The 19,122-nt window shown below is 51.4% G+C and overlaps 1 protein-coding gene across 1 annotated transcript in view; it reads right to left on the bottom strand.

The window, feature by feature from the left end:
- Positions 1 to 1,102: 1,102 nt before the first annotated feature.
- Positions 1,103 to 19,122, bottom strand: part of LOC122388079 (ribosomal protein S6 kinase 2 beta-like) — a 137,606-nt gene continuing 119,586 nt past the window's right edge. Inside the window, exons 17-18 of the mRNA XM_043378861.1 lie at positions 2,911 to 3,054; positions 1,103 to 1,848 (exon numbers count right to left, since the gene is read on the bottom strand). Of these exons, the coding sequence (XP_043234796.1) occupies positions 1,723 to 1,848; positions 2,911 to 3,054 (270 nt within the window). The 3' untranslated portion in view covers positions 1,103 to 1,722. The remainder of the gene's footprint in view (positions 1,849 to 2,910; positions 3,055 to 19,122) is intronic.

Raw genomic sequence — 19,122 nt, 5'->3', positions numbered from 1 at the left:
TCGCGGCCGGGCGGTGGCCAGCTTCCGATCCGGGGACGCGACGTGCGACTCGGAACTGCCACCGAACTTGGCGCTGACGAGCGGCACTCGCGGCCGGCCGACGCCTGGGGTAAGGAACTCAGTGGTTTACCGGAGTGCCGCGCGGCCCTGATTGGACCAGCGGCTATCTCGAGCTCGGATTCGGAGACAGCATGGGAGGGTTACGACAGCGCAGAGGCGCTTGATAGAGGGCAGGCGGCTGACGCAGTTTGCTCATTGAGCTGACGTAGGCGGCGACAACGCAACGCTGCACACTTTGTGGCTGTCTAAGTAAGGTGAGAGGGCTGTGTTGCAACATTAAGGCAGGTATATGCACCCGAGACTCCTTATTGGATTGGCCGTCACATGCCGGAAGAGGATGGCAATTTGGATTAATGACGCATGGATCTGCTCTGCTGACACGGGTTGAATGCTATCGTGTCATCTAGCGACCCATACTGTAAAATGATCTACCTGATCTACGTAGACCTCCTCACATGCACCTTTGAGTCTGTGGTCTGTGCCCGAAGCATACAGGTGCTTCACACCAATGAGCATCAAAGATGCAAATGATGGACAGCAAATTGGCTGGATACCAAAAATCAAAACATCTCAGAATGCTCACTCACGTATGTAGGTAACTGTCTCGCCAAACATCCTAGCCTAGGACACTTCTCGACACAACCTGTTAGGAATCGTCCGCGGATCAAATATGATTTCCAGGTCGCATCTCAATGATCCCGGAGAGATACTTGGATTTGAGCTCCTCGCCTCACGGCCAATAGATGTTCGCTTTTCAACAACCTTGCGGGACACGAAAAGGCACCTCATGACAGACACCGCGTCCCATCCAATGTTAAAGAAAACCAGAAATAAAACTAAAGAAAACTGATAGCTGATCTAAAAGAAGCATAACCAATCGCGTTTAAACAATTTAAACAAGTTTAGTTCAAAGGAAAGCATCTTCAAAGAGCAATCTTGTCAACACTAGCCACTAAGACTAAAAAGGCCGCGTTAAGATCAAAGAGCACTGAAGAGTTGGTTAGAAACTTCTCCCGGAAACGCTCATCAAAGAGCCTCAATCTGCCTATGACATGGGTATATTTCGCATCAAAATTCAATCATAATGAGTCGGTGGAGCGGCGGGCGTGCGGGCGGCGCGTCCCGCGTGTCGCCGGCGGCCGGGACCAGCCGGCCCCTACTGGCACCTCACGAGTGACGGCGTTCCGCCACGAGTCGTGACCACCCGTCTTACTCCGACATCGGCACACCATCGGATGGTAACACTCCTCCCACCATACACAGTCACACAAACACGCACAAATCGACGCATCACTAAGCTCCTCATCACACACGGCCCGGCGCTCCAATCTCTGTATAAGTAGACAGTGCAGACAGCCGGACGGTGCGTGTGACCGTCACCGACTCAGGTCAGCGCGGGCGGCGCACGGCCGCCGGCTGACCTCCCCGCACAGTGGGTCCTACAGCCGGCGCACACACCGCATACACGGAATAAATGGAATGTGGACATTACGCTTGGTTCCCGCCGGCGGTTGGCCCCGGTACAAAACCCGCCGCGCCGGGCCGCAGCCAGCCGCCGAGCTCCGAGCCCGGCCGGTCGGGCGGGCGGGCGCGGTCCCAGAGGTAGCCACAAGGCGCCGAGGCAGTGAGGTGCGCGCGGCCGGCCGGCGGCGGCGGCGGCGTCTAGACGTCCGAGGAGGAGCGGCGCGACTTGCGGCGCCGCCGCGCCAGCTCCGACAGTGCCACCGGGCCCAGGTTGGGCGTGTTGGCGCTCTGGTTGATGGCCCGGTACGTGGCAGAGATGGCCGCCTGTCGGCACACACGACACCCGGTCAGACGGTCAGAGGACTCAGCCGGCAGAGGACGGCGTGTCGTCCGCACCACAGACACGGGATCGGACACACACACTGCGCCCCGGTCAGAGTACAGAGCGGCAGCAGACGGCTGACGGGCCGGCCAGCATACAGAGCGGCAGCGGACGGCTGACGGGCCGGCCAGAGTACAGAGCGGCAGCGGACGGCTGACGGGCCGGCCAGAGTACAGAGCGGCAGCGGACGGCTGACGGGCCAGCCAGGGTACAGAGCAGCAGCAGACAGCTGGCGGGCCGGCCAGGGTACAGAGCAGCAGCAGACAGCTGACGGGCCGGCCAGAGTACAGAGCGGCAGCGAACGGCTGACGCCCCGGTCAGAGTATAGAGCAGCAGCAGACAGCTGACGGGCCGGCCAGAGTACAGAGCGATAGCGAACGGCGTACCACCCGCACCAACGACACGGGATCGGGGTGGGAGTATCGATACACGCACCTATCCGGCACTGAACTGAATACATGGGTGTTACGAAACGTCCCACACAAGCCACGTGTCGCGGTAATTCTATTGCTCCCAAATGTGTTTGTTTGCATTGCACTTCTTACATAAGCACTTTCAGAGGCTTGCCCGAGATATCTTTAAAACAGGTCGATTGCATTTGCAGACCTAATCAAATGCCATGTCTGGAACACTGTCCCTGACTGAAGCTTAGAACACGAGACACTGACGAGCTTACGTAATCTTCCTTAATCTGATTCCTTCAACTTTCGTGCTGTTTCTGACAGTGTTCCCGGGCAAACCGAGTCACTGAGGCCCGGAGTGACGCCATTTCCGGCAGCCCACCGCCATCCGTTCGGCCCATTCACCTCCACGTTTTATTTTCAATCCTCCCCGTGTTCAATCATACATGACATATTTTACCATATCTAGTTCAACATTCCCCGTTCCACATACTCATACAAGCCTCTACAGTTCACATCCCGCCGGACTGATCCTGTCTATGCTAAGGCGGTGCCCGGTACCGGCTCCTATACCCCTGGTAACCGGTGTCGAGGCGCACATACCTTGACTGAGCGCAGGTCGGGTGCGGCCAGGCCCAGCCGGACGTCAGGCAGCGCGGCCCTTCCCACCAGCCACGGGTGGCGCAGCGCCTCGGAGGCGGTCAGTCGCTGGCCGGGATCCACGTTCAGCAGCTGACGCACCAGGTCCTGCGCCGCCGTCAGGGGGAGCGGGTCAGTCATGGCACACAGAGCACCCCTGGTAAACACAGCTGCCGCCGCCCACAGCGCCGGGCAGAACAAACGTCCGTAATAAGACTAGGTCGAGAGACGGTCGGCCGCTAGATAACTTGATGAATAAGCAAGCCTGGGTTCGGATGGCTGCTGCATGATTGCTGCACAACCTCGGGCAAACAAGTGTCCAATGTCCGATGTGTTTCCACCCAGCCATTCGCGCGGACGCGGCGCACTGATCAAAGCGATGGCCGGCTCGGAGGGACCGGTGGGCGCCTCATTAGGCGAGTGGCTGTCCACCAGCGGCCACACTCACACGCACGCAACAGGCCCGCGCCCACGCGCCTGCAAACCACCGGCCCGGGCCGGGCCAAGACGTCAGCAACGCTGACAAACATACTCCGAAAACGCACACCCGCTGGACCGCTGAGAATTTGTGTGACGAGAATTTGTGAAACGAGAACGTTTCCAATGGATGTTCACAGAATACACCATGTTATGCCATCTACGTAGAGCACAGATGGCATGGACTTTTTATAACGGTTCTATCACCGTAAGTAACATGATAGTTGAAATTTTGCTGCTAGTTTGCATAACATTTGCTCGACATATGCTTCGGACTACCATGATGCACGACCTCACTGGGAACGGCAGGATGCATTGCTGCATACCTACATGACAGTACTTCCAGTCGTATTAACGGGGCCCTGAGAAGCCGGCGGGTGCCTGCTTAAACTGGCTTTATGAGAAACTGTGAGACATCACAGGAGGTTGGGGCGCTCGAAGGCACGTCGTATGTACCTCAATTGCGAGCCGGTGGGTAGTGTCCAGTTGGAAATGTTGTGGTTTGTGCGGGAGATCGCAGTGGAGTCACCAGAACATGAGCAAAACGTATAACATGCACGACTGACGCACACAAGACGTGCATACACATTCAGAGGTAGGTCCATGATGGCTAGTTTGCTAGTTTGTTTGTTGGTGTTTGATGGCGCGTCGACAGATCGGTCACTGCACATTATGCGACGGCCCCGTGTGTTTGCCACTTGCCAGCATATATTCCCGCCCATTCTCGCTCAGATTTGGACATGCTTCCCGCCCTTCCAGTCCGCCTGGCGTGGACCGGGAACAGGGGCTGAGGGCGGGGCTATTGACATGCCCGCCGAGCGGGCCTGTGACTCCATCGTTCCTCTCGGCCCGGGCCTGGCTGCGCTGCCGGCGGCTCGCTCGGCCCGCTGGCACATTACCGGAGCAGCGCGTCAGGTCGATCGCCGGCCCCGTGACGTCACCAGCGGCCCGGGCCACGTGACGTCATCGACGGAAGGAGCCACGCACTCGACAGGGTCCGCCGGGGTCACTAGAGACCCGCTCAACGTGTGACCCGCCGCGACTGGCAGGAATATGTAGCTACAGCGACTGATGTAAGTACAGCGATCAAAAGTCGTAGGTTCAGCGACTGATGGAAGCAAGTACGACGGAGACAAGTCGACTGATGGAAGTAAGTACGATTGATGGGCGACAATACACAATGGAAGGAAGTAAGATTTGCCATCTGTCGAACGTGCATATAGCATCTGACGGCTAATATACAAAAGCAGCTGACGTGGATACCACATTTTTAGGTTGCCTCCTATCCAAAAGTGGACCATGAGCCCGTTTCAAACGATGCCCATTTACACACCAACCATAACGACCGTCATAAACCGTCGGCCATGGCTGGCGCAGCTCGATGGCCGGATGGCACTGCGTCGGCGGCTCAATACGAGCTATCCGCCACCAATACGAGCCAGGTGTCAGCGCCGCAGGCTCCTGGAAGTGCGTGGGAGGTGCTGCGTGGGAGCGGGCCACTCCCAGGGCCGCCGCGTGGGGGCAGGCAGGTGAAGGCAGGTGCCATATGTCTGACACTGGGCAGGTGATAATGTCCGTATTACGACCGGACCAGGGAGGGAGGGCGGTGTGTACGACACGGCGTGGGCCGTAGGACACTGCGCCGGCCGACCCGCTATGTCACACCTGCCTGTCAGTGCCGTGGTAGGTGGAAGCGGACCGCTATGTCACACCTGCCTGTCAGTGCCGTGGTAGGTGGAAGCGGACCGCTATGTCACACCTGCCTGTCAGTGCCGTGGTAGGTGGAAGCGGACCGCTATGTCACACCTGACTGTCAGTGCCGTGGTAGGTGGAAGCGGACCGCTATGTCACACCTGACTGTCAGTGCCGCGGTGGGTGGAAGCGGACCGCTATGTCACACCTGCCTGTCAGTGCCGCGGTAGGTGGAAGCGGACCGCTATGTCACACCTGACTGTCAGTGCCGCGGTGGGTGGAAGCGGACCGCTATGTCACACCTGCCTGTCAGTGCCGCGCTTGGTGGAAGCGGACCGCTATGTCACACCTGCCTGTCAGTGCCGCGCTTGGTGGAAGCGGACCGCTATGTCACACCTGCCTGTCAGTGCCGCGCTTGGTGGAAGCGGACCGCTATGTCACACCTGCCTGTCAGTGCCGCGCTTGGTGGAAGCGGACCGCTATGTCACACCTGCCTGTCAGCGCCGCGGTAGGTGGAAGCGGACGCTCGGGGTGTAGGTCAGCGTGCACGCGAACTGTGTACTCTGGTGCGAGTATGTAGGGTAATGGTTCTGATGGTGATCGAGCCAGGACAGTGGGCCACACACCTGTGTGCACACCGAACACGGGCGGCGGAACGAGGTGGGTGGTGGATTCAACTGGACGACGGCTACGGTTAACGGCGGGGAAGGTGCCTACTTGTCACCACCTGAAGGAGAGATACAATTTATGAAAACGCTGTGCAGTGGTTTTTAGTACTCAGGGAGGATTTCGACGACATAGGAATGAAGGTGCATCCCCGTTTTCGGTCGCGTTTCCTAGTAGAGATGTCAATCGGATACCGACTTTTTGGTATACCGATACCAAACCGATACCAACTCGGTATTTGGTATTTCAATCCTAATGTGTTTGGTATTTTGTTGGTATCATGAACCCTCACTAATTATTTATTTATTCGATGTCATGGAACAACAGGCGAATTGACGCCCAGTAACAGTCCATAGCAGTTATACGTTCGGAGCAGTGTAAACATTGCCTTGAGTCTTTCGTCTCTTACACATACAATCCCTCGATATACCAACCATATCTATCACACAGTCCATACAGTACATGCATAACACAATAAATACAGTCACGCGGTTCACACCAGGACTCACATGTTTTGTATATGTCGTCTTACTTTAGCCCGAACATCCCGCATTGAGTCGTGAAACAAATCCAAATCTGTTATCTCGAACATAAATTCATTTATGATAGTGGGTGCCCTAACAAAAAGCGAACCTTTCATAGTGTCGACCCGCGCAAATGGTACATTCATGACACCACGAGCTCCTTCAATCCTCCTTGTAATTCTTGGAGCAGCATACAGCGGAAACCGTGCCAATAGTACATGTGAGTCGAGGACACCTTTGTACAGTTTTTCCACAAACATGATATCGTATTGATGGCGTCTTTTCTCTAATTCAGTTACGTTAAACATTTGGAGCAAACGAGAATAATCAATATCGGATGGTATCGCGCTTCGATTTACATAAAAGTATAGCCATCTGAGAAAGTGATACTGTATCTTTTCTACTCTATCTAAGTGCGATTTTGCCGCACCACCCCATATGACACAACAATATTCTAATATCGCACGAACATTTCCATAGAAGGCGGTCAAAATTGACTTCCAGTTTACTATGCCAATTTTTGATTCAGACTGCATCGCCCTCATAAGAATGCCGTTCATTTTGTTTGCCCTAGACACAATAAAGTTAACATGATTACAAAACGTGAGTCGTCTGTCTAAAACCACCCCCAAGTCCCTAATTGTGTGCACGATTTCCAGGCGAGTGTCACCAATCATGTATTGACAAGTAAGGGGGTCACTTTTTAAGGTAATACAGAACTGCTTGCACTTGGAGGGATTCAATTTCAATTTCCAAGTTTTCGACCAATTATAAAGTCTCCTAATATCCCCTTGTAGCCGTGCAGTATCTGTCAAATCTGAAATCTCTGAGTACACCTTGATGTCATCCGCAAACATTAAGCATTTTGTTTGAACACACAATGGATAATCGTTAACGAAAAGAGCGAAAAGCAATGGCGAAATTACACTTCCTTCCGGTGTACCAGAGAGAACGTCCTGCCACGAGGAGCACTTACCGTTCACAACGACTCTTTGTTTTCTATCCGACAGAAAGGATCTAAACCAGCTCAGAGCCAGCCCGTTGATACAATAGGATTTATTAAGCTTATGAATGAGAAGCTGGTGGTTAACGCTTTGGAATGCGGATTGAAAATCTGTGTATATCACGTCAGTTTGTCTGCCATTCGCAATAGAATCCCAGGCAGTGCTTAGCATACAAGCCAAATTCGTTTCGCAAGATCGCCCAGGTAAAAACCCGTGCTGGTTCTCAGAAAGAGCAGGTTTCACGTGAGCAAATAACTGGTCTCGAACGACTATTTCAAGCACTTTACCAAACAAAGGGGTCACTGATACCGCCCTATAATTTGTAGGGTTTCTCTTGTTTCCACTCTTAAAAACAGGAATAATATTAGCTTCCTTCCATCTAGCTGGGTAAAGGCCCTGTTTTAAAGAGAGCCTACAAATTATAGTGATAGGAACAACCAGTTGATTAGCACATTCTCTTATGATACGCGCACTTATATTATCCGGCCCGGAGGCCTTATGCACATTCAAGTTGTCCAAAATCAAACCGATGGAGGAAGAGGAAACTTCAAAGTCTGTCATTGCAGGCAAATCAAAATCGTGTGCCGGTGGTAAATGTTCCACATACGGATTCGAGAACTTATCTGCAAATGCTCTATTAAATAACTCGGCACGCTTAACATCATCCGATACTTCGCCAGTTTTGTCCTGCAGAGATGGAAGGCGACCTTTATAACTCTTCACGCATTTCAAAAATGACCAAAAGCGCTTTGGATTACTACTGAAATCCCCAGTTATTTTCTGGAGATATTCCAAATATTTCTCACATGCCTTCTTTTTAAAAATTCTACGGCAATCCCTGAACTCGTTTATGTTACCCTGGCTCATAACTCTTTTCATTGCATGAAAAGCCCTCTCCTTTTTCAACAGTAGTTTGCGGACATCAGAATCAAACCATGGGGGGTATTGACGTTTCAGGGTTATTGTTGGAATATGCTCCTGCAGACATGCCCCAAATGTGGAGTAGAAGACTGCAACAGCCTCATCGACCGGCAAGTTGTCAATGTTTGCCCAATCATATAGGGAAAGTGACGTTCTTAAGCCATGGAAATCGGCACGCTTATAATCATAAACTGATTGTCGATTCATGAATCTTTTTCCTGCCTTTTGGACTAAAATGGTGCTCCTAACCTCTGCATGATCTGATGGAAACAATCCTTCGTTAACACTCGTATCTACATACGCCCCGTTTGACAGTACGAGATCTAAATAGTTGTTACCTCGTGTAGGCTCACGAACATGTTGGACAAGTCCAGCTGTTTCATAGCCTTCCAGTAGCTCGAAGGCCCGCTGAGATGATTTCTCGGGTGTCGGAGTCGTGTAACATTCTCCCTCGACTGGAACCCACTTCACTTCAGGCACATTGAAGTCCCCAGTGATGATGAAAGTTTTGTCAGGGTACTTCGCACAAATGCTCTGACATATCTGAAATGTCCCTGGAATCGAGCAATGATCACTTGGGGGACAGTAGACCACCGACACCAAGGTGTGGACGGCCTTAAGCTCTACGATCAGCATTTCGACGTTCGCGGGCTCAAGATCTTCTCTTCGTTCCGGATGAAGTGACACCGCAGCTGCACATAAGACTCCACCAGCGTGAGTTAACCTGTCTCGTCGAAACCACAGGTGATCAGGCAGAGAGGAAGACAATTCGGAGCCTCTTAAACTAATGTTTAAGAGGCTAAGGAATCGGTAAAAAATTGGTATTTTCCTCATGTTCCCAAGTTGGTTTGGTTTTGGTATTTCTCTACGGTTTTGGTTGGTAATTAGTTTGATATCGGTATTCCGATTTTCCGTAATTGACATCACTATTTCCTAGCATCGAGTTTAACTATATGGAGTGATGTCGTCAGATTCCTCTAGTCTAGCTTTTTTAGGACATCTCGTCGGGTGCTATAAATGTCAACCGGAAGAAGCACTTGGGACGCCCTCATCACAATCACAAAATACCAATAGAATAGAACCATGAGATTGACGAAATTCATTCTGGGTCGGAGCGGTCACATTCGAAACATCGCCTCTGAGCCAGACCGATTTTAGTATGGAAGCAGCGACGAAAGCTGCAAATCACATTGAAATAACGTAATAAAACCCCGATGGGGAGGGGCAAACAACGAATGTAAGTGGTGGTCGGCGGGCGGTGCGTCAGAGTGCGATCCGCGCGGCGGTGGGGAGGCCGTCGGCGGCGACGGACGGTCCGTTTGGGCGGCGGCCGGCGCGCCAGCTGGCCGCCCGGTCGGTCATCACATCACACACCCCCGGGCGGCGGGTGGACCGGGCGGTGGGCGGACCGGCCGACCAGTCCGCAGCACCCGTCATATGTCACCTCCTATACCAGCGCCTCCGCCCGGCCAGACCAGCTGCACCGCAGCCGCAGTTTTCTTTGAATATTTCTGCGGTTTTACACGTGTCATATAGGGAGCCCAGACGGTGTCAGCCCTGGCCCTATGCGCTGAGAAAGCGGTGCTAGCCGAAAATTACACCTGCACCGCGAAACCAAGCCAGATACCTACAATGAGTATACCTTCTGTCGAGACAAATACGCCAGAAAAGCACAATATCTGATAAACCGGGACCTGGAGTTCACGATCGTGCTACAGCAAATAAGCGACTTTCACCGACATAAAAGAGTGTCGGCTCTAGACTCCTACCTCTGACGCCACCCATCCGCATCCAAAGACCCCCGACTCTTCTAGGAGACTCACAGCATTCTAGCTAACCGGGACACGCGGTTCGTTTCACGAGTTCAGAGCAGCCCAGAGAGTCAGCCGTCCACCGAGCGCCCCTCTTTCACATTAGAGCAACTACGGACGGCGCCGCTACGGACCTAGAACGTTCAGCGTTCGGACGACAACGCTGTCACTCAAAAACTAGGAAAAACTTGTCCACCCGGCTACTGAGCTGATATCGTGCTTACATTACAAAAAAAAAACTGCCAGGCTTCGTCTCTGAAGCAGCGTCAGAACTTTAGCCAAACTGCATAATGCAGCTGAGACTCGACAGCCGTCAGAATAATGATATGGAAATGACGCAGGACAGAGCTTTTTGCCTGAATCCAAGTCGCAGCTCGCCGAATAGGTCCAAGTTTCCCGATTAATTCGCGAAGGCTGACAACTGGCATTGACCGGTCCAAAGAATCGAGTAGGTGTGTAAGCGAACATCTGGGGAGACTCCGGTTTCAGGTTTGTCTAGACGCTGGCGTGGAACTGAGCCATGTTTCTCAGTCGTGCCCGTAAGCCGAGAGGCCGCAACACATGGTAACTGGATATCTGTTTCACCTTTGTTAGTTTGACTTTCTGAAGAACAAAGAGCAATACTGCTAGCAAAGCGACATCAATGCCAGTAGAAAAAAAAAACACAAGAAAAACAGAGTTTCCGAGAAAACCTGTCAACATAACTACCGAGATGGCATTATGCTTACGGCAGAGGTCACGTCATACCACACAGTAACGAGTTCAATCACCGAATAAATGATGCCAATTGCAAAACTGCATTTGACCTCGTCATTTTTTTTTTATAAATTTAGCTCGAATGTTTGAATGGACGGATTGACAGAGCCGGAGTCCACGCTAAGCAGAGCTTGTTGCGTAGACCCCGACCCCTACCGTCCGATCGCGCAATTCCGGGTAACGGGAGAATTTAGATGCCAAAGTTTAACGTGCCCTTCAAAGCCGGACACGGCCTGTCCCACTCAACTGACTTCAACTGGCTGCGGCTGCTCCCACCAACCGCAGACCATCCCCGTCAGGAGTCTCATATATCGAGCGCCGGAGCGTCTCGAACCCGGGCTCTCACTACCGGGAGTCCGATGCTCTACCAACTGAGCTACGGTCATAAACCTAGACCTGGAACTGGAGCTCCGCATGGCGAGCCAATTCGCAAATCACTATTCCGCTGGAGGAACAGACAGCGGCGGCTCGTCACTATGTCGTTTCACATCCGCGTAGCCTGACCACGCGTCGGCGCAGAGGTCTATGGTTTTGGGAGGAGTCTGATCTAATAAACCACGATTTCCGGGACAACAAGACCGACGGTTATAATTGCACTGCTGTAAAGGACACACAGAGCGACATGCGGATACATCTGACGCTGTGTGGCGAGTCGCAGAGACCGCTACCGAGTGCCGTCGGCTGACCTTTGAGCGGAGCCGCCCGGCCGGACGGACGCTATTTTCGGCCGTCGCCGCCACAGGAAGTGAGACGCAGCGACGGCGGTGCAGCCATAAGCCCACGCCCACTTATGTAAACTGCAAACCATTGCGGGATCTCGCCAGCCTATATAAACCAAAGATCGTTCGGGACACCAAACAGCCTACGCTACACGGTCTCTCAGACTGCACGCACCACATAGTCTGCCACAGACTACAGATGACCCGCGGCACCTCTCGGGCTCACAGACTGTGCAGGCCACCCGCGGCGGTGCCACGGTCTCCCGCAAACCACAAATGGGTCATCCTTTCAGACATCGATGCAGCCCACAATCTCGATTAATAGGTATATGGCATGATAGTGCATTCCTATCAGACCATGCCAAATAATTCTGGGCGTTAAAAGTTCTAAGAAGAATTGGACCCGAATTCGACGGTCGAGACGCCTTCCTCAGGTCAGATACCTGAACGTGTTCCGAACATCATGATAAAAGCTTACAGAGCTAGGGCTAAGAAGAACCGACCCGATTTTTCAACATACATAATTCACAAAACTTTAGAGGATACGGTTTTGACAAGCTGACACAACTGTTCCAGCGTCAGCGGGACGGCATACTCGACATCAGCCTGCTGGAGAAGTTCCTGAACAAGAAGTCACCGGTTTAAATCCAGTTTGATAACCGGAGATGTGAGCCGATATCAAACTAAAATCGTAGCTTATAGTATGCGAGGCCGCCACATCACCGTAGATACAGATATCATTCCATTTGATCATCCACTCACAATTAAAACAAGTCCTTTGGCATTAAATCAGCCATCTTCGAATTCCCAAGCAACAGTTTTTAGCCAATCGATGTGTTCCGACCGCCCCCCGTCTGCAGTCCCCTCGGCCGCCGCCATCAGTTTGATGACGTCCGTCCCGCCGTCTATTCCTGGCCAGTCGCCGGTACAGGCGCCTTAACCCGCGCCGTGCTGGTGGCCTGAACTTTCCGCCGAGTGCTGGGGGGGGGGGGGGCGTTTTCACGCCCCCCCGTCTAACTCGGCTCCTGGGCCACGTAGCGACACGCGGTAAGCGGCAATCGAAAGAGCGTCAAAAATAAGGACGAAAACACTTCGGTCATTTTTTGGGTCAGGTCAAAGGTCAGGTCACCAGAGGTCACCAAAGGTAAAATGTTGACTATTTCAACATTTTGGAAACTGCCAACGGCTATCTCGGGAACCGATAGAGCTACAGCGCCGCGGAAAAGCGCATTCGATAGCCCTTTTACAGGCCTTTCTGAGTAATGTTCTCAGATTTGACCTCAGGTCAACGGTTTAGCCTCCAGAGGGCAAAAACTCCAAAAATAGCCGTTTTTACGAAAAACGTTTTTTCGTCAATAACTTTTGACTCATAAGCGCCATGACATTACTTTTGCCAGCATCGTGTTCCTCTCGTCGAGACGCGTCGAATGAACTATTTGTTGACCTTGAAAGGTCATTTTGAAAATTTGACCTCAGGTCAAGGTCATGACCTGACCGAAAAGGGTCATGTTGCATATCAGTCGATCCGTATCGTCGAGCTGAACACATCTGACGTGTTTTCACCGCTCTAGCACGTCTCTATCAAAAGTTATAGCCAAAAAACTGCTGGCGACCGTTCATGACCTGAGATGACCTCAGGGGCACACAGAGGGGTCACAGGTGCATTTTTCCTATTCAGTGTGTCATGTTTACCTATGAACCGATGTTTGAGAGCGTTTTGAACGATATTCGTCCAAAAGAGGCGCATTTCAATTTTCTCCCATTGACTTATAATGGAGAGGTCGCAAAATTGACCTGACCTTAGGTCACAGATATCAAAAATCCGAGATATACATTTTATACATACTGTTACTCATATCAATCGCTGAAAGTTTCAAAGTGATCGTTCAGTCGGTGTAGCTATAGCGAGCCTTTGAACTTTTTCTGAGGTAAGGTCACTTGACGTGACCTGGTGACCTGACCTTGAACGGCCTAGGTCTGAAATTTTCACAACATGTGCGGAAATGATGTAGGAACACGTGTACCAAAAACGGCGGCGCTGCGCGCCGCCGTTTTTGAGATATTCGCGAAAAACCTGAGGGGGGGGGCGTAAAAACGCCCCCCCCCCCCAGCACGGCGCGGGTTAATACGTCCGTCGATGGCGCGGCTAAAAAGTTCGCCCATGATGATACGGCCCTAAAGTCGGCCGACACGTTTACCGAACGGCGACCCTGGCGCCCGGCACAGGGAGACGGGCACATAAATCGGGGGTCGGGAGGGGACATAAATCGGCGTCAGATGCTATGTCCGTGTCCAAACGTGCCGAGTGTTTGTGTGATAAACAACGGTCGTGTTTGTTTATGTGACAGACCTCGCAGTTTGGGAAAAAAAAATAAGAAAAGATGTAATAATAATGCAATAAAACAGACATCACAAATGAAATGCAAATAAGAACGGTTCAGTAGTCCTGTAATTTTCTTAAACGGCAGAGATGAAGAGGCCGAAGCAGAGGCAGAGCGAGAAAGAGAGGGCCTATTTCATCGAGGGCCATTTGTCCGCAGTTGAGATTGTTCTCAGCCCGCAGCCCTGGCGGTGCAGTATCTGGAGGCCGCCCCCGTGGACTGAACAGCAGTCAGCCGCTAGGACCCCGTGGATCGAACAGGATTCAGCCGCTGGGACCCCGTGGACTGAACAGGAGTCAGCCGCTGGGACTCGGTTGTAGAGTTCTGGATCAGTTCGGGATGCCCGCGGCAGTCAGTAGCTGAGCAGCTTAAACCCCATGAAAAGCCGCCCCCGTCATACGAGGAGGGCCCGCGGGGCTCGGTCGCCTCCGCGCCAAACGAACATCAACATTTCTCACAGCATCAACTACCCCGAGCAGGCATCCTTGTGGGCCTCATTGTTGCCTTCCAGTCCTTGAATGGTGGTAGCGGGAGCGAAACATAAACAATGTAGCGGCAACAGTTCCGCCTTACTGCAGTGCATACAACACATAGAAACTCCGAACAACAACAAATGAGGTCTCTGAATCAGGCACGAGTGGAAGCGTTTACAAATGCGGGCTTTAACAAGTGCTACAAAACTCAGACGGAGTACCAACACTAAGTGTATCGAACATAAACAGGTGCTTGATTCCGCCTAGCTTAGCCGATTCCAGTTTCTTGCTACCTTTAACCCGGCGGCCAATGGGCCTCCGCGCCACCCGCAGGCCGCTGCACACTGGGCGATCCGGCCGGTATAGCCTCGCGAAACCTATCGGCATTCATAACATCCATGTTTTTGAAGCTAGAACTACAATATTTAGAAGCAGCCTTCTTGAATATCTAATGAGCATATGTTTTAAATAACAACTATCTTTTTAGGATTTGTGCCCTTTGGCGAGCTTGCAATTTGCCTAATTGCCGCTCGAATAACGCATGAATATTTTTGAGGGTAGGTCGAAATTTATGACGATTGAGTTGAGTAAGACATTGAAATGGTGTGTACCTTCGTTGAAAATTGCTTCCAAACTAATTTTTTATTCAAACATTTATGCTCTACCCATTTATACATAGTATGAAACAGCCTAACCATAGCCCGGCAAGGTCCCAGTTCATAACGTGACCCAAGCAACGGGTTTGTTTTTTTTGGTAAATAACTTCGCAAAAAATGGCCGCAGAACCGCGATTTTGGCATCGTCATGTTCACCTTGCTCAGGCGCGTCGAATGGTATACTTTTTGTTCAGGTGAGGCCACCGTAAGGTGTTGACCTCGAGTCAAGGTCAGGTCAGAGGTCTTCAGGTCACGAAGCTGGTCGAAGAAGGTCATATCGCATATCATTCGATTTGGCAGGTCTTCCGGAGTCCATTAGTGACTTTTGCCACTCTCTAGCTCAATTTGATTGGGAGTTATTAACGAAAAACTCGTAAGACCCTAGTGACGTCATAAATGACGTCATGCAAGGTCAACAATGCAAAAATGAAGCATCAGATCTTGCAAGGAGTGCATGAAATAACAATTTCATGTACTTGAGACAGTTGTATGTCATTACTGGCGCCAAAATAACAGTTTTCATATTTCCACATTGACTTAGAGGTGAGGTCACGTCAACGTGACCAGCCTGACCTCATGTGACATTTAGGAAAAATTCGAGATAGAAAAGTTGTAAGACCTATAGAGGACAACAAGTGACAAGTCCTGCGTCATAGGTCAGTGACCTGACCTGACTTGAGAGTGCGGTTGATGTCACAAGATCCAGCTTGCATCAACGGTCAGGTATACCAAGTTGCAGCTCCCTATCGCCTAAGCGTTTTGAGCTATCGCGAAAACACCCTTTGGGGCATTTACCCCCTATGCTCAGGTGCACCAAGCCACGGTCAACCCTTAGGAGAAAAAATGTCTGGATGCCAGGGCTGCAAGTGGCTGCAAATTTTCACTGGCTCCCCTAATAGATAGTGTCCTAATAGATGCGATACAGCATTATTTTCAGTTCTTATTCGTAATGCTTTTTTTTTTGGCTGGACTTTGTTAATTCAGTGAACGTAATGTAAGGCGGCAGAAAAAAATATAAAAAGTCATCCTAATTATAACACATTTTGAACTGATTTTGTCTTCTTGTTTTTTTATGACGGAATCGCCTAAACATCAACAGTTCACTTTCCATGCAAAATGGATGCTCAACACCTAGCAATTTCATCGTTCCGCAAATTGCAAAATATTCAAAGAGCGTAAAAATCGGCTGTGATTATTCCCTTATGAAGTGCTACGGAACGCTGTCTTTAACGATACTTTTGTCTGCGAACAATGTCTCTTGAGCCGTGCAAATGCACATTTCGTAATCTTTGATGAATTTACTATCGAATAATATGCGTTGTTTTCCAATTTTCGGAAAAAGAGTCTTTGAGGTTTCGCGAGGCTAGACCGTCCGAATCGCCTACCGTCCGCTGGGGGAGGAAGGGGGGCATAAAATTGCCCCCCTTTACTTCTGCGACGATATCCTCGCAACGCCAGGAGATAGAAAAGCGAAACATTGCACACTTCTTCCTGAATACCTCGTCGAAGTTGTGTCCAAATTTGGTGTCAATCCCATTTGAAATGACGTCACCGTGACGTCAGAAGTCAAATTTTAGATTTGCGACTCTCAGTCACTGTGACGTCATCTAAAATGCTAAAACCACCAAACTTTCCTCAAACATTGCTTAGGTATTCATTTGGAGCTATGCCAAGTTTCACGTTCGTAGCTTATCAGGTTTCGGAGATACTCCACAAAACGTAAAGAGGGGGGGGGTAAATTTATACCCCCTTCCTCAGCGGCTCGTGGGTTAACAATCGTGCGTCCAATTTCACAAACCAAACAAGGAGTTAAAACGAGCTATGGCGGATTTAAATCTTGCATGCCATTGCTTTTAACATCAAAGTGTTGCTCTGTCATCTTTAATGAAAGTACTAGTACGAGTACATATACTCACATCATCCCTTTAAGTCAACTTAACCTGCTTACCGACTAACAACTTACAACCAACTTACAACCGACGGCGGGGGGGGGGGGCGGATGACAGCAGGCAGTGGCGTATACAGGGGGGGCATGGGGGCCATGGCCCCCCCTTTCCGCCCAGCCGCCCAAATGGCGCCCCAATTAGCGCCGACTACGCTGATGCCGTTTTACAAGGGAATATGAATTAAAAAGTGATGTGCAGGCACGGATCGAACTCAATATCTCTTTGGGGGGGGGGGGGTGGGGTGCCTGGACACCCCAATGTTCTCCAGGGCACCCCAAACAGGACCTGAGCCCCCCAATGTTGAAGGGCGCCCCTCTGGAAACTAGAATATTCCGAACCCCCAGGGTCGCTGGCGCCCCTGAAGAGCCGCTGGCACCCACCTGAACGGTTCGGAACAGTCACCCCATTAAAGGTTGATAGCGCCCCTCCAGAGCACCCGGCGCACCTCTGAAATTCACAGCTCCCCCAATCGACCCCATCCAAGATCGATGGCGCCCCCTGAAACCACTGGCGCCCCTCTGGAGCACCGGCGTGCTTCTGAAGATCCCAGTCGTCCTCATCCGAGGTCGCTGGCGCCCCTTAAAGGTCACTGGCGCCCATCTAAACGGATGTTTCAGCTGCCCCATCTTAAGATCGATGGCAACACTCTGAAACCAATGGCGCCCTTCTAGAATACCCGGCGCCCCTCTGAAAATCACATTCGCCGACGCCCCATCCGAGACAACACCCCTTAAGACAACAGTCGCCCCACCCAAGCTCAAGGTGCCTCTCCAGAGCGTCCGGCGCCCTGCTGAAGGCAACAGTGGCCCCATCCATGCCCAATGGCGCACTCAACGCCCTTCTAAAGCTCACAGTCGCCCCATCAATCCGAGGTCGCTGGCGCCCCTCAAGAGCCACTGGCGCCCACCTGAAGCGGGACTTCAGTCGGCCCATCCTAGATCAATGGCGCCCCTCTGATACCACTGGTGCCGCTCTGAAATCCTAGTCGGACCATCCGAGATCAATGGCGCCCCTCCAGAATGTCCGACGCCCTACTGAAGGCAGCAGTGACCCCATTCAAGCTTTGCACCCCTCTAGAGCACCCGGTGCCCTTCTGAAGATCACATTTGCCCTATCCGAGGTCGTTGGCGCCCTCCAGTTGTCACTGACGCCCATCTGAATGGAGACTTCCGTCGCCTCGCCCCCCCCCCCCCCCTGAAACCACTGACGCTAGGCAATTATTTGACAATGGGGCTTTCTCATCGACACCTAGGGTTCTTTTCAAGATGCTGCAGCCAGGCGGCGCCGAGCTGGGCTAGGATGTGCCAAGCGTTTCTTATAAGCAGCCTCGTTAGTGCCACCCCCTCGTTGCGATACCGCCCCTCAATGCGACGCCGCCTCTTCACCGACCACCGTACAATGCCACCCCTCAATGCAAGTGGTGCCCCTCGGCGCAGTGCCGCCCATTATTGCGATGCTGCCCCCGCCTAGCAGTGCGGTGCCGCCCCCAGCGTACGCGTTTTTTTTTTAATTGAACTTGCTGGGGGTGTTTGAACACCCACCTCAAACTCAGCTTGTGGGCCACGTCGAGACACGTAGTATAGGCGCCGTTCGAAAGAGCGTCAAAAACTATTACAAAACTACTTAAATCATTTTTAGTGTTAGGTCGAACTGGTCGAAGGTCAGATCACCATTCACCAGAGGCAACCGAAAATCAAAGCTCCCCGATTTTAATATATTTCGACAAAGCGGCGCATAAATCAGGATTCAGAAAGAGGTTGAGCTACAGCGCCGCAGCAAAACGCATTCAATAGCTCTTTTTATGCGCTTTCTTATCAATCATCTCAGATTTGACCTAAGGTAAACGTTTTAGCCTCAAAATATACGTTTTCGCGGAGGACTTTTATCTTTAATACCTTTTGGCTCAGACCTGCACGAGATTAGTTTAGCCGGCATCGTGTTCCTTTTCTCAAGACGAGTCAAATGAACTAGAATTTGACATTAAAAGGGCATTTTGATAATTTGACCTAATGTGAAGGTCATCACCTAACCGGGAAAGGTCATATTGCATATTAGTCGATCCGTATTGTCGAGGAGGAAAATAATTATACCTATAAGGTGTTTCATTGCTCTACCATATCTCTATCAAAGTTGTTGTTCAAAAACTTCTG

This window comes from Amphibalanus amphitrite, unplaced genomic scaffold (genome assembly GCF_019059575.1).
Source record: "Amphibalanus amphitrite isolate SeventyFive unplaced genomic scaffold, NRLGWU_Aamphi_draft 000307F_arrow, whole genome shotgun sequence".
NCBI classification, from domain to species: Eukaryota; Metazoa; Arthropoda; class Thecostraca; order Balanomorpha; family Balanidae; genus Amphibalanus; species Amphibalanus amphitrite.
Note: the sequence above shows the minus strand (reverse complement) of the source record. Positions and strands in the feature narration are given on the sequence as shown.